Here is a 12457-nt window from a genome sequence, read left to right on the forward strand (position 1 = left end):
AACCCTACTAATGTTTCTGTGCAGGGTAAATTGCAGGATAAGGGAGGAGATGTGCAGAGCCCAGTTATCAAGCTTCCATTCCCTAATAGACAGCTGAAGAGTAAGCTTGATAAACAATTCGGTAAGTTTTTAGATGTTGTGAAAAACCTGCAGGTAACAGTTCCTTTCACTGATTTAATCATTCAAGTACCTGCTTATGCTAAATTCATGAAAGACATTCTGACTAGGAAAAGGGCCTTTAATGAAGTAGAAACTGTAGCTTTCACAAAGGAGTGTAGCGCTTATTTGCAAAATAAATCCCCTCCTAAATTAAAGGATCCTGGTAGTTTTTCTATCCCTTGTCACATTGGGAATGTTTTTATTGACAAAGCTTTATGTGATTTGGGTGCTAGTGTCAGTGTCATGCCATCATCTATATGTTCTAAATTAAATATGGGGGAATTAAAAATTACTAATATAACTTTGCAAATGGCAGATCGTTCGGTAAAATATCCCTTAGGTATTTTAGAGGACGTACCTGTCAGAGTTGGTAAACTTTTTATTCCGGTAGATTTTGTTGTTTTAGATATGGCAGAGGACACACAAATACCCATTATATTAGGTAGGCCTTTCCTCCACACTGCAGGAGCTATTATTGATGTGAAAAATGGTAAACTAACCCTTTCTGTAGGTGACGATAATGTTACCTTTAATTTAGGGAAGGTTTTGAAAGGGCCTATGTTAGAGGAAAATTGTTGTTATATTGATACAATTGATATAATGGACGATATTTGTGTTGATAGCTTGCCACAGGTTCTTGCGAAGGATCCCTTGGAGGAAGTTCTCTGCGGGAATTTATCTAGCGACAATGCAAGCATTTGGGGTAATGAGATACAGGATATTGAAAAGGCTCTTTCCTTTGAAGAGTTAAGCCCCAAGGAGACAATGAAGGTAGTAAATTTAGTTCAGGAATCAAAACCTGCAGAGGTCAAGAAACCTGAGCTAAAACATTTCCCTTCTCATTTGAAATATGTTTTTCTAGATGAGCAGGAACTACACCCCGTGATCATCAGTACTGCACTCACTGACCTACAATCTTCCCAACTTCTAGGGGTCCTCAAAACCCATAATAAGGCTATAGGGTACAATATTGATGATCTCAAGGGTATAAGCCCTGATTTTTGCATACACAGGATTCATCTAGAGGACAATTACAAGCCCTGAATTCAACCCCAACGAAGATTAAATCCCAACATGCAGGAAGTAGTCAAGAAAGAGGTGATAAAATTACTTGATGCAGGTATCATCTATCCTATTTCTGACTCCAAGTGGGTAAGTCCTGTGCAAGTAGTACCGAAGAAGGGTGGGATGACTGTGATAACCAATGATAAAAATGAATTAATTCCCACTAGAACTGTAACAGGGTGGCGTATGTGCATAGATTATCGTCGATTAAATATCGCCACAAAAAAGGATCACTTCCCCCTCCCCTTTATTGATCAGATGCTTGAGAGGTTAGCTAATCACAAATTCTTTTGCTATTTGGACGAGTATTCAGGATTTTTCCAAATTCCAATTCACCCTGAAGATCAGGAAAAGACTACCTTTACATGCCCTTATGGCACTTTTGCATATCGTAGAATGCCCTTTGGTTTATGTAATGCACCTGCTACCTTTCAACGTTGCATGATGAGCATTTTTTTCTGATTTCATAGAGTCTATTATGGAGGTCTTTATGGATGATTTTAGCGTATATGGTTCTTCATTTGATTCATGCTTAATTAATCTCGCTAAAATTTTGAAAAGATGTGAAGAGTGCAACTTAGTACTTAATTGGGAGAAATGTCACTTTATGGTGACAGAGGGAGTAGTCCTTGGTCATATTATATCTGATAAGGGCATACAAGTAGACAAAGCTAAAATACCAGTGATTGAGCAATTACCTCCCCCAGTCAATGTTAAGGGAGTTAGAAGCTTCTTGGGTCATGCGGGGTTCTATCGCCGTTTTATCAAAGATTTTTCTAAAATTGCTAAACCACTGACAAAGATTTTTCTCAAGGATGCCCCATTTATTTTTACTGACGAGTGTCTTGAGGCTTTTAACAGGATTAAGCAGGCTTTGATATCAGCACCCATCATATGTGCTCCCGATTGGAACCTCCCTTTCGAGATCATGTGTGATGCAAGTGACTTTGCACTAGGAGCCGTGCTCGGACAGAGGAAGGATAAGGTTTTGCATGCTATTTATTATGCTAGCAGAACCTTAGATGAAGCCCAAGTCAACTATGCCACCACAGAAAAGGAGTTCCTTGCTGTTATTTATGCTTTAGAAAAATTTAGATCATATCTAGTTGGTTCTAAAGTTATTGTTTTTACTGATCATGCAGCATTGAAATACTTGATAGCCAAGGCGGAATCAAAGCCAAGGCTACTCCGTTGGGTTCTCTTGCTCCAAGATTTCAACATTGAAATAAAAGATAAAAAGGGAGCAGAGAACGTAGTGGCAGACCACTTGTCACGTATCAGGTATGATGAGGGTAAGGATTCTTTACCTATAGATGATTCTTTCCCTGATGACAACCTGTATGCAGTTGTAGAGCATCACCCTTGGTACGCCGATTTTGCTAATTATATAGTGGGTGGTACTCTACCTCCTGACTTGTCCTACCAACAGAAAAAGAAATTCCTTTATCATGTTAAACATTATTTTTGGGATGACCCTTTTTTGTTTCGTGAGTGTGCAGATGGATTATTTCGTAGGTGTGTTCCCGAATGGGAGGTTCACGGCGTCCTTACCAGTTGTCATACTTCACCTTATGGTGGACATCATGGCCCCACTAAAACGGTGGCTAAGATTAATGAGTCAGGCTTCTTTTGGCCTACTATGTTTAAAGATGCTAACACTTTTGTGCAGGCTTGTGACTCTTGCCAGAGGACTGGCAACATTTCGCGGAGGCATGAGATGCCCCAAACTGGGATTCTCGAAGTCGAAATATTTGATGTTTGGGGTATCAATTATATGGGACCGTTCCCATCTTCCAATGGGAATTGTTACATACTTGTAGCCGTGGATTATGTGTCCAAGTGGGTAGAAGCCATAGCTTCACCAACAAATGATTCCAAGGTAGTCATTAAGCTCTTCAAGAAGATCATATTTCCCAGGTTTGGTGTTCCACGAGCTATTATTAGTGAAGGGGGTACCCACTTCCATGAAAGACAATTGGATAACCTCCTCAAGAAGTATGGCGTATATCACAGAACAGGGCTTAGTTACCACCCTCAAACTAGTGGTCAAGTTGAGGTCTCTAATAGGGAAATCAAGGCGATCCTAGAAAAGGTAGTAGCCAAGTCAAGGAAAGATTGGAGCATGAAGCTTGATGACACACTTTGGGCATACCAAACAGCATTTAAGACACCGATCAGTACTTCACCTTATATATTGGTCTATGGTAAGGCATGTCATCTTCCCGTAGAATTGGAGTACAAATCTTTTTGGGCGATCAAAGAGCTTAATATGGATTCTAAGGCCGCGGGTAAGAAGAGACTCCTCCAACTCAATGAGTTGGATGTGTTTAGATTGTCGGCATATGATAGTGCGCGGATCTACAAGGAGAAGACCAAGAAGTGGCATGACAAGAGGATCTTACCAAGAGAGTTTGCACCGGGCGTTAAGGTTCTTCTCTTTAATTCTAGATTGAAGATTTTCCCAGGAAAGTTGAAGTCTAGATGGTCTGATCCCTTCACTGTCACAAAGGTGAACAAATTTGGTTCGGTAGAGTTGGTGAATGACAAAGGTGAAGAATTCAAGGTGAATGGCCAAAGGTTGAAATTGTATCATGAAGGTGCTACCATTAAAGATGTGGAGGAGACTCTCCTAACTCCACTTCCAACATGAGCTTCAAGGTGGTGAGAAGGTCGTGCAGGACCTAGATAAACCAGCGCTTTGCGGGAGGCAACCCGTATTTCATGCTTTCTAGGCTAGTTTTCCTTTTCCTTAATTTTTATTATTTTATTTTTATATTATTTTTTTTAGAGAGGCGAGGAGAGTGATATTTCACCAATTGTAAGTGTTGTTGTACAGGTATGAATTTGACAGGTATAAAGACTTAGAAAATTTTTTATGAAGAAACGAAATCGGGGAATAAGGCTCTCTCGGGCCCGATCGGGCGAGGCTCGCCCGATCGGGCGCGCAAGCTACCCAGAATTCAGTAGCAATTTCGCCCGATCGGGCGACGTTGCCCGATCGGGCGCGAAAGCGAGCTAAAAATCGGAACTAAATGCGCCCGATCGGGCGAAACAGCCCGATCGGGAAATTTTTTTGGAAAATCGAGTAAAAGAAAAAGATATGTCGGGGGAAGCTCGCCCGATCGGGCGAGAAAAGGGCGAAAATTTCGTTCGCGTTCGCGCCCGATCGGGCGCGCAACTTGAGAATTGGAATTCCGCACTTTCGCCCGATCGGGCGAGGCTCGCCCGATCGGGCGCGCCTTCAGGCCGACCCCCCTTTATTTTCTTTTCTCTTCTTTCTTTCCTCATTTTCTCCCTATTTCATCTTCTTCATTCACTTTCTCTCTCTAAAACCTCCATTTTCAAACCTTAAACTTACACTTTAATCCAAGATCTTCCCTAATTCTTCCATCCAAAATAAAAAAATTCTTACATATTCCATCTCCCCTCATCTTCCTCTACAATCTATACTAATTTTCCCCAATTTTCTCTCAACTTTTCTCAAACCCTAAGAGAGAGAATCCTCAATTTTTCCACTATTTTCAAAGACAATGGCCTCCAAGCGTTCAAGGAATCAAAGGGGTGAGAGCTCAAGTGCACCACAACCAACAATCAACCCGGACCTTCAAATTTCGGGATGGGAGGAGGTTGTAATCACCTCGGAGGAGCAACGGGTTCGGATGATCAACCTCATCGATCGTCAGGTAATTTCTACCCGTTTCATTCATCATCCTACATTAGCTAGGCTAGGTCTTGATAAATACGTAGAAAAATTGTTTAAGGGCATAGGCATGAGTGGTTTTTTTTCAAATGTGCCATGATACTTATGATTATTTAACATTGGAATTTATCTCAAGTTTTAATGTTATTAAAATGAATGCACTTATCACTCATGTACAATTTCGATTGTTGAACAACGATGTGAGATTAACTTTAAAAGAATTTGGTAAGTTGTTTGACTTAAAATCGGACAAGCCTATTGAACCCTCTCAAGACCACACCGCTGTGGTCTATAAGAGGTTAACCGGGGAGGATTTAGTGAACCTCCAACATGCCAAAGGGACGTGGATTCAACATCCCGTGCCTTGACCAAATTTGAGAGGGGGAAGCCCTCTTATACTTTCGAGTTAGATGGTCAAGGTGAGGTTCAACCACCTCACCCCTCACCACAACCTCACCAATCCCCCATTCACCAATCCCCCATTCACCACTCACCCCACTACCAACCACCCCTACCTTTCACCTACGGCATGCCCACTTCCTCGGTCGATTACAATGTCGACCCCAATGCCCCATATGACTTTTCGGCTTTTAGGAGCCAACTAGACCGCATTGAGACGGGGCAAGGGAGGGTTGAGGGCATGATGCAAAACCTAGACTCTAGGTTAAGCACCCTAGATGGGCGGGTTGGTATTATAGAGAGGAATCTAGGGAGGGGCCTTTACCCTATGTATGATGATTATGCCCATCGGGGGGCTATTCCTCCCGATTCCCTTACTCCCGATTGGTTCCAATACCCCCAAGGAGGGTATTCTCACCCCGGTGCTTATGGTACTTATGTGGACTACTCTTCAGTCCACGGATATGGGGGTATGGGTGGGAATGTAGACCCTAACTACTATGCCGGTGGTTCGGGATATGGTGGTGGTGGCTCTAGCCATGGAGGTGCCGGTTCTAGCCACGGCGGGGGTTATTCTAGGATGGATGAGGATGAGGAGTAGGCTACACTCCCAAGTCAATGAGGGCATTGCTTGATTTGGCTCGGGGGGGTGTTCTTTCACCTTGGAAATTCTCTTCCTTTTCTCTCTTTATTTGATTTCTAGTATAGTTTTTATTTGCTTTCCTAGTGTAGTTTTTTATTGCTTTCTTATATTTGAAAAATACAAAAAAAAATTGAAAAAATAAAAAATTCAAAAATACGTTCCAATGAATTGTAAATCATACTTCCATGTGCCCCATACTTGAGAAAATTTGTTTTGATTCTTGGTATTTGATGATGAATTTTGTGGATTTGTTGGTCATGATTTGAAGTCTAATTGTTTGGATTCCTAAACATGCGTCAATTTTGTCCAACTACTTGTGAATATAGTGCTTGACTAGTTGATTTGGTTAGGAAATGTGTGATAGTTCTATAATTCCTGGTATGTCAATGAATTTGAGTATTGATTTGAAACTATGAGTAGTGTTTCATGACTTTTTATTATGCACATGAGGAGGACGAAGGCATTCGTTCTTTTAGGTAGCCTTCAGAGTATTTAGACACATTTGTTCCTTTCTTGTCACCCATGTTGTTGCTTGTGCCCTTTTATTGTTTATAGCCACATTACAAGCCTTAATTGCCCCATTGGTTACTAGTCCCAAGCTTGGCTTGGGGGAGCTATTAGTGAGTGAGGTGAGGGAGTTTGTAGTGTGCACTTTATTTGCACAATTTGGGTGGGTTTTGAGAAGTAATTTGTTCTTGATCATATTTTTGTTTTTATGAGTTTGAAAGTTGTATATATTTGAGAAAAATAAAAGTGTGATGGAAAAAAAAGAAGTTCAAAGAAAAAAAAGTGAGAAATTTGAAAAAAAAAAGTGAACTTCTAAGAGAAAAAAAAAAGAAAAAATGTTTGATGTTCAAATGTTCTAAGTGAAGGTTAATCAAAAGAAAAGAAAAAAAAAAGTTGAGTTTCAAAGTAAATATTTCAAGTTATGAGTTCAAGGGTTTGTTTTTCACTCAAGTTCTACATTATCATATTTTTATGAGTGAAATTGTGAGTGTTGGGATTGTTTATATTGTTTGGAGTATATTTGGTGGATTGTTGTTGGAGTTGGTTATGTTGGAGATGTGTATGATCATTATTTTTGATCATGGGTTTATTAGGATTTGGCTCCCTTAAAGCATGCTTTTCTCTCACTTATTCCCAAATTTATCCTACCTTTACCCTAGCCTTACATTACAAGCTTAAAAGACCTTCCGACCTTGTGCATAGAAGTTATGTAAATGTGAAAGTGTTGTTTTTCAATGCAAGTTATGACTTGGCATATTTCGAGTGACTAGTAGGATGAGCGTTTAGTGTTTTTATACACACGAGAGTGTGAGTTGGGGGGGCATTGTTCACATTAAAGGGGTTGGGTGGAGAGCGATCGAGTACATTCTTTACTCGCCACATAAATGAGAGTCGAGTTTGTCAGCACTAGTCTTGAATTCTATATGCTCTTGTGGTTTGCTCTACTTGACAATTGTTGGGGAGGAAGGGTGATTAGATGAATAAGATTGATTGATGTTGAAGCATGTTCATTTAATTTTACCTTGAATCGTTGGCTTTTGATTTGTTTATTGGGGTGAAGTATGTTTTATATGTTCATTGATGAGCTCTTTGCTTAGGGACAAGCAAAGGTTTGGCTTGGGGGAGTTTGATATGTCTAGTTTATATAGTGTTTTATCCCCGTCCCGTGGTCATTATTAGTAGTGTTTTTGGCTCTTTCGGGCCACTTTTATTACTAATTTGTGTGTTCTAGTGTTTTCGTAGTTTTAGTTGTATTTTACAGGAAATTGCACTCTTGGAGCATTTTCCCGGGCCTTATTGGATCGACTACAGAAGCTAGAAGGACGCGACCACTTTTGGAGCCCAGGATCGGTGAGAGCCGGTGACTAAGGGCTCGGTTATTTGGATCAAGAGGCAATTGGACCATGCATTCGAGACCCGAGAGGAAATATGGATTGGGCCGAGAAATCTAGCCCAAATCGAAGTCCAAGCCTTGAAGATGAAGGTCGGGCCCGATCGGGCAAGCATACGCCCGATCAGGCGGATGCGCGCATGACTGCTATCAAGGAAAGGCGCGCCCGATCGGGTGATCGTAGGCTCGATCGGGCTCGGCACATAAGACTGAGCATAGTAAAAAAGGCGGGCCCGATCGGGCGGCCCTTCGCCCGATCGGGCGCGTGTTTTTCCTAGTGTCTGATTAAGTTTAGTTAATTCTTGTTTTAGGAGAAGTATATATACGTTTTGTACGGATTATTTACTTACCTTCTTTCTCTTAGACTTTCTCTCTCTACTTAGTATTTTTCTCTCTCTTAAATTCTCTCTAACTCTTGTTCTTAATTCCTTCATTAATTCCAGATTTAGTTTGGTACAATTTCTTCCCTTTTTAATTTCAGCTATTTTAATTGTTTTCTTGATTATGTTCTTATTTATTTATTTGATTGGTTTAGTTATGATGATTAGTGAGTAGTTTAATTCTAGGGTTTATGGGGATCCATAATTAATATGAAGGGATAGTTTGTTATTATTGATTGTTGATATTGCATGATAATTTCCTATTGATTTGTTTTAATTCTTTGCAATTAGATTATGAATCGAGCAGATGTAATTTGATTGTGAATGTTAGCAATATTGAATTGATGAATCGAGCAGATGTTGATTTAAAATTAAAGGTTATTTTTAATAGGAACTTAGGTCTAATAAATTGCGAGAGCCTGTTAGATCTATGTTGGTTAATAAATTGCGAGAGCCTGTTAATCATGTTATCTATGCATTGTTAATTATTAATTACTTCTTTCTATCCCGGAATATTAATTATTGGTGAACCTGTGACCCTAGGCCTTCTTATTATTGTTTCTTTTCTCCTTAAACTCATTCTTCGTAGTATAGAATTCACACTAAAAACATTGGTTACTTGGATAATTTAGAATATAATAATTAATTAGAACTAAAAAGACTTGTTTCCCTGTGGAGTTCGACCCTACTTCCCTATCTACCTTAGTTAGTGATTTAGGTAATTATTTTTTATTAGGGGATACGACTTTACCCTGTCAACCCACCACCCTGTACTTTACTTAGTGGCCAAAACACCACGAACCAATAACTTGGGTGCAAAGTGCACCTTTAGTGAGTTTTCCGGCCACCTTTTATGCTTGAGCCGGTGAGTTTTTTTTATTTGCATACCGAAAAATGTCCTGTAAAGGTTTTGGGGGTCATTGTTTTTTTAAACCAAATTATAATTGTTTTATAAACCAAATTGAGCTCGAAACAAGTAAAAAAATTCAAGGGACCTAAATTGAGCTCAAAACAAGCAAAAAAAATAGCATACATGATTTGTTTAGCGTGTTATAAATATCTCGATTAGCGTGTCATTGTTTTTTAAACCAAATTGAGACATTTATGCAATTTTTTTGCTTGTTTCGAGCTCAATTTGGACTCTTAAGAGTCAATTGACCCCCGAAACCTTTACAGGATATTTTTCGGCACGCAAATTGAAAAAATTCACCGGCTCTGGCAAGAATGGTAGCCAAAAAAACTCACTATGCTAAAGGTGCGCTTTGCATCCAAGTCATTAGTTTGTGGTGTTTTGACTACTAAATAAAGCACAGGATGCTCGGTGCACCCAAGCCATAGTTTAGAGTTTTGACGCCAATCTTGACTTACAAAAAAATTATCAACTGAAAAAAGAAATTGTTGTCCAAAAACCCCAATTTTAAGTTATGTAATCCCCAATAATCAAAAACTAGGATTCACCAAATACTAAGAATTTAAACAAATTGATTATAAATGCAAAGGGATTTGGGTTACATTTGAAAAAAAAAATAAACACAACTTTCTTTGACTAATGAAATTATTACAATGTATTTAGTAAAAATAATATTTGAAACTTAGTTCCAAACAATTAAAAAAATATAGAATGTAGGCACACATCGTTAAAGAGATTAAAAAAATACGGGGATGTGTATTAATTAAAATAGTTGAATAACACATTAGTAATCACTATCAACAAGGAGGTACTTGATTAAATAGTTAAATGAGAGTAGTTAGAAGTTTGAAGCTTATAATACTTTGTATATATAAATTATATACTATAAAATGAAATCCAAAACAGGTTTAAAAAAAAAAAAAAAGACAAAAAGACAAAATAATAAAAAATTAAAAATTAAAAATTAAAAAAAAAATAAGACAAAATAATTAAAAAATTAAAAAAAAAAAAGTTAAATGGGAGCACTTTGTATATGAACTATAAAATGAAATAAAAGTAATGTCCAAAAAAGAAAAAAAAAAAATAAAAAAAAAAAAGAGTTTGTATGGGTAAAGAATCAAACCTGGGAGCTAATATGGAAGCAAACCTAAATTTAAGGCCCACCAACCACTAGACCATATTTTACCTTTGTGATACCTGTTGTATATGTACTATTTTTTTTTCTTATTTACTGCATCACATCAGTTTAAATTAGAGTAAATCGATTTTTTTTTAAAAAAAAAAATAGGGGGACAACTATCCCCCCGTGTTCCGACGTGGCTCCGCCACTAGTTGCTAGTACCCTTTTATAGGGCAGTTGAGCAAAGGAACTTGTTCGATGCATAACCAAAATAAATAAATTGTTATGTCGTTGTGGCTATTGAATGTGTGTTGAGCTCAAGGGCTAAAGGTAATTTTTGATGATGATATGATGTATTAATGCTAGTGTGTTTCCTTTACATTTATGTACTAAACTTTGCTAATTTCGTAATGTGTATGTGTTTGGTCTTGTCTTTATCTTGGCCCTACAATGAGTAGTAGGGACAATTTAAAGAGAAGATGTATCATATTCATGTTGGGGATTGAGCGAAGAGAGAATCATGTTTATCTTGTCTACTTGTACACGTGATTTATCTTCAGTTATTGAATAAGTATTGCTTATTATTGGGCCTAACATTGATGTTTCAAAATTGGTTTGGTTTTAAAAGGGTCTGCAATGGATTCAAGTTGTAGGTTTGACTTTGTTTCACTTTTGGTTTGACTTTACTTTACTTGGTTTGACTTAATTGGACTTTGTGTTTATTTTACATGGACTTTGACTTGGTTTGAAAGCTAAGGTTTTGAAAAGTCTTCGGTTGTGTGTCTTTGATAAAATGTCTTAGCCGTTATTACGGTGAAAGTAATGTCTTAGTTTTTTCCTATTCGTATTGTTAAAAGCGCAAAACATGTATTTCAAAAGGAGAAAATTTCTAGGGTGTTAGACTTCGTCTTTTTCTTAAGCCTAGAATTGTCATCATCACTTCTACATTTTTTATCAAATGTAATAGTCAATGACAGGCTAATGCAACATACACCATTTTTATCTTCGTCGCAATAGATTAGGCTAATGTGATAGATCCTTCTTTTAAACTTCAATGGGAAGAGCTAATAATACATCGTCTGTTAAGAACCGTTACATTAGATCAGCTAATGCCATGGGTAAATTGGCTAATGCAACGACGCAACAAAAAAATAATAACACGTTGAAAATTCACTGCTTCCCTCTAATTTTTTTCCCAAAATTTTGAACGCCTTATTATACTCCGATCAAGCCCTTATAGGCTTAGTACCCCTTTTATCACTGTTCCTTTTTTTCTTTTCATGTTCTTCACAAAAAATAAAAAACCAAGAATTGCTCTCTCTCGCTCTCTCCTCAAAATCTTAGAACAATGGTAATTCTCTCCAATTATGAAGAGCTCTAACCTCAACAACCACCATAGAAGAATCGAGTCTGAAACCTTATTAATCTTCAACTCTCGATCTTTTTAGTCCGCTAGGGTTTTTTCAATCTGCCATTGATGTCGTCGCCAAAGAGCATTTATGCAAATGATGTAATAGTAATTAAGAAAATTTGCCAAGAATAATACCACTTTTGCGTTGTCTTCTAATAATGGAACCACCTTTGATTTATCTAAAAATAGCACAACCTTTTACACTAATAATTTGTAAATGGAACGTGACGGCTTGTTGGCAACCTGTTTAATAGGTTACCTATGACACGCATCACAATATAATAGGTCAACTTTTTTTACAATTTTTTTTTTAAAAAAAAAACTAAAAAAAATCCTTTAAAAAACTTAATTAATAATAAAAAAAACCTTAAATAATGCCTATACCCAGACCACCCTCCCCCACCAGAAACCACCAACGTCCGACCACCGTCCCTGTTTCCGACACCCATCCCTTCCCTGCCCCCAATTTTGGCCCCACCTCCCCTCCCCGATCTCAACCACCCCTCCTTTATCCATACCAGATTTTAGCATTCCCTAGTCCCCACCTAGCAATGCTTCTACATTAATTTCAATGACTCTTCCATAACTACCTCACTCATTGTCATACCATCATCAATAACAATGGATATCTTGCTCGCGAAAACCTCCGTCAAAGAAATCATCTCTTACCCCCCTTCCGTTGTCTATAAAAAAAACTCGCATTTAATCTCATCTGCTCCCTCGATTCCTTAAAAAATGCGCTCAGACTTTTGATTCGCGCAGCCCAACTAGTT

At 38.1% G+C, this 12457-nt stretch overlaps 1 protein-coding gene across 1 annotated transcript; it reads left to right on the forward strand.

The window, feature by feature from the left end:
• Positions 1–2941: 2941 nt before the first annotated feature.
• Positions 2942–3874, forward strand: LOC110694555. Its single transcript, XM_021871732.1, has 2 exons — positions 2942–3316; positions 3434–3874. Exons 1-2 carry the CDS (start codon positions 2942–2944, stop codon positions 3872–3874), a joined length of 816 nt encoding a protein of 271 aa, XP_021727424.1.
• Positions 3875–12457: the final 8583 nt, after the last annotated feature.

The sequence above is a fragment of the Chenopodium quinoa genome, unplaced genomic scaffold, assembly GCF_001683475.1.
Source record: "Chenopodium quinoa cultivar QQ74 unplaced genomic scaffold, ASM168347v1, whole genome shotgun sequence".
Lineage (NCBI taxonomy): Eukaryota > Viridiplantae > Streptophyta > Magnoliopsida > Caryophyllales > Amaranthaceae > Chenopodium > Chenopodium quinoa.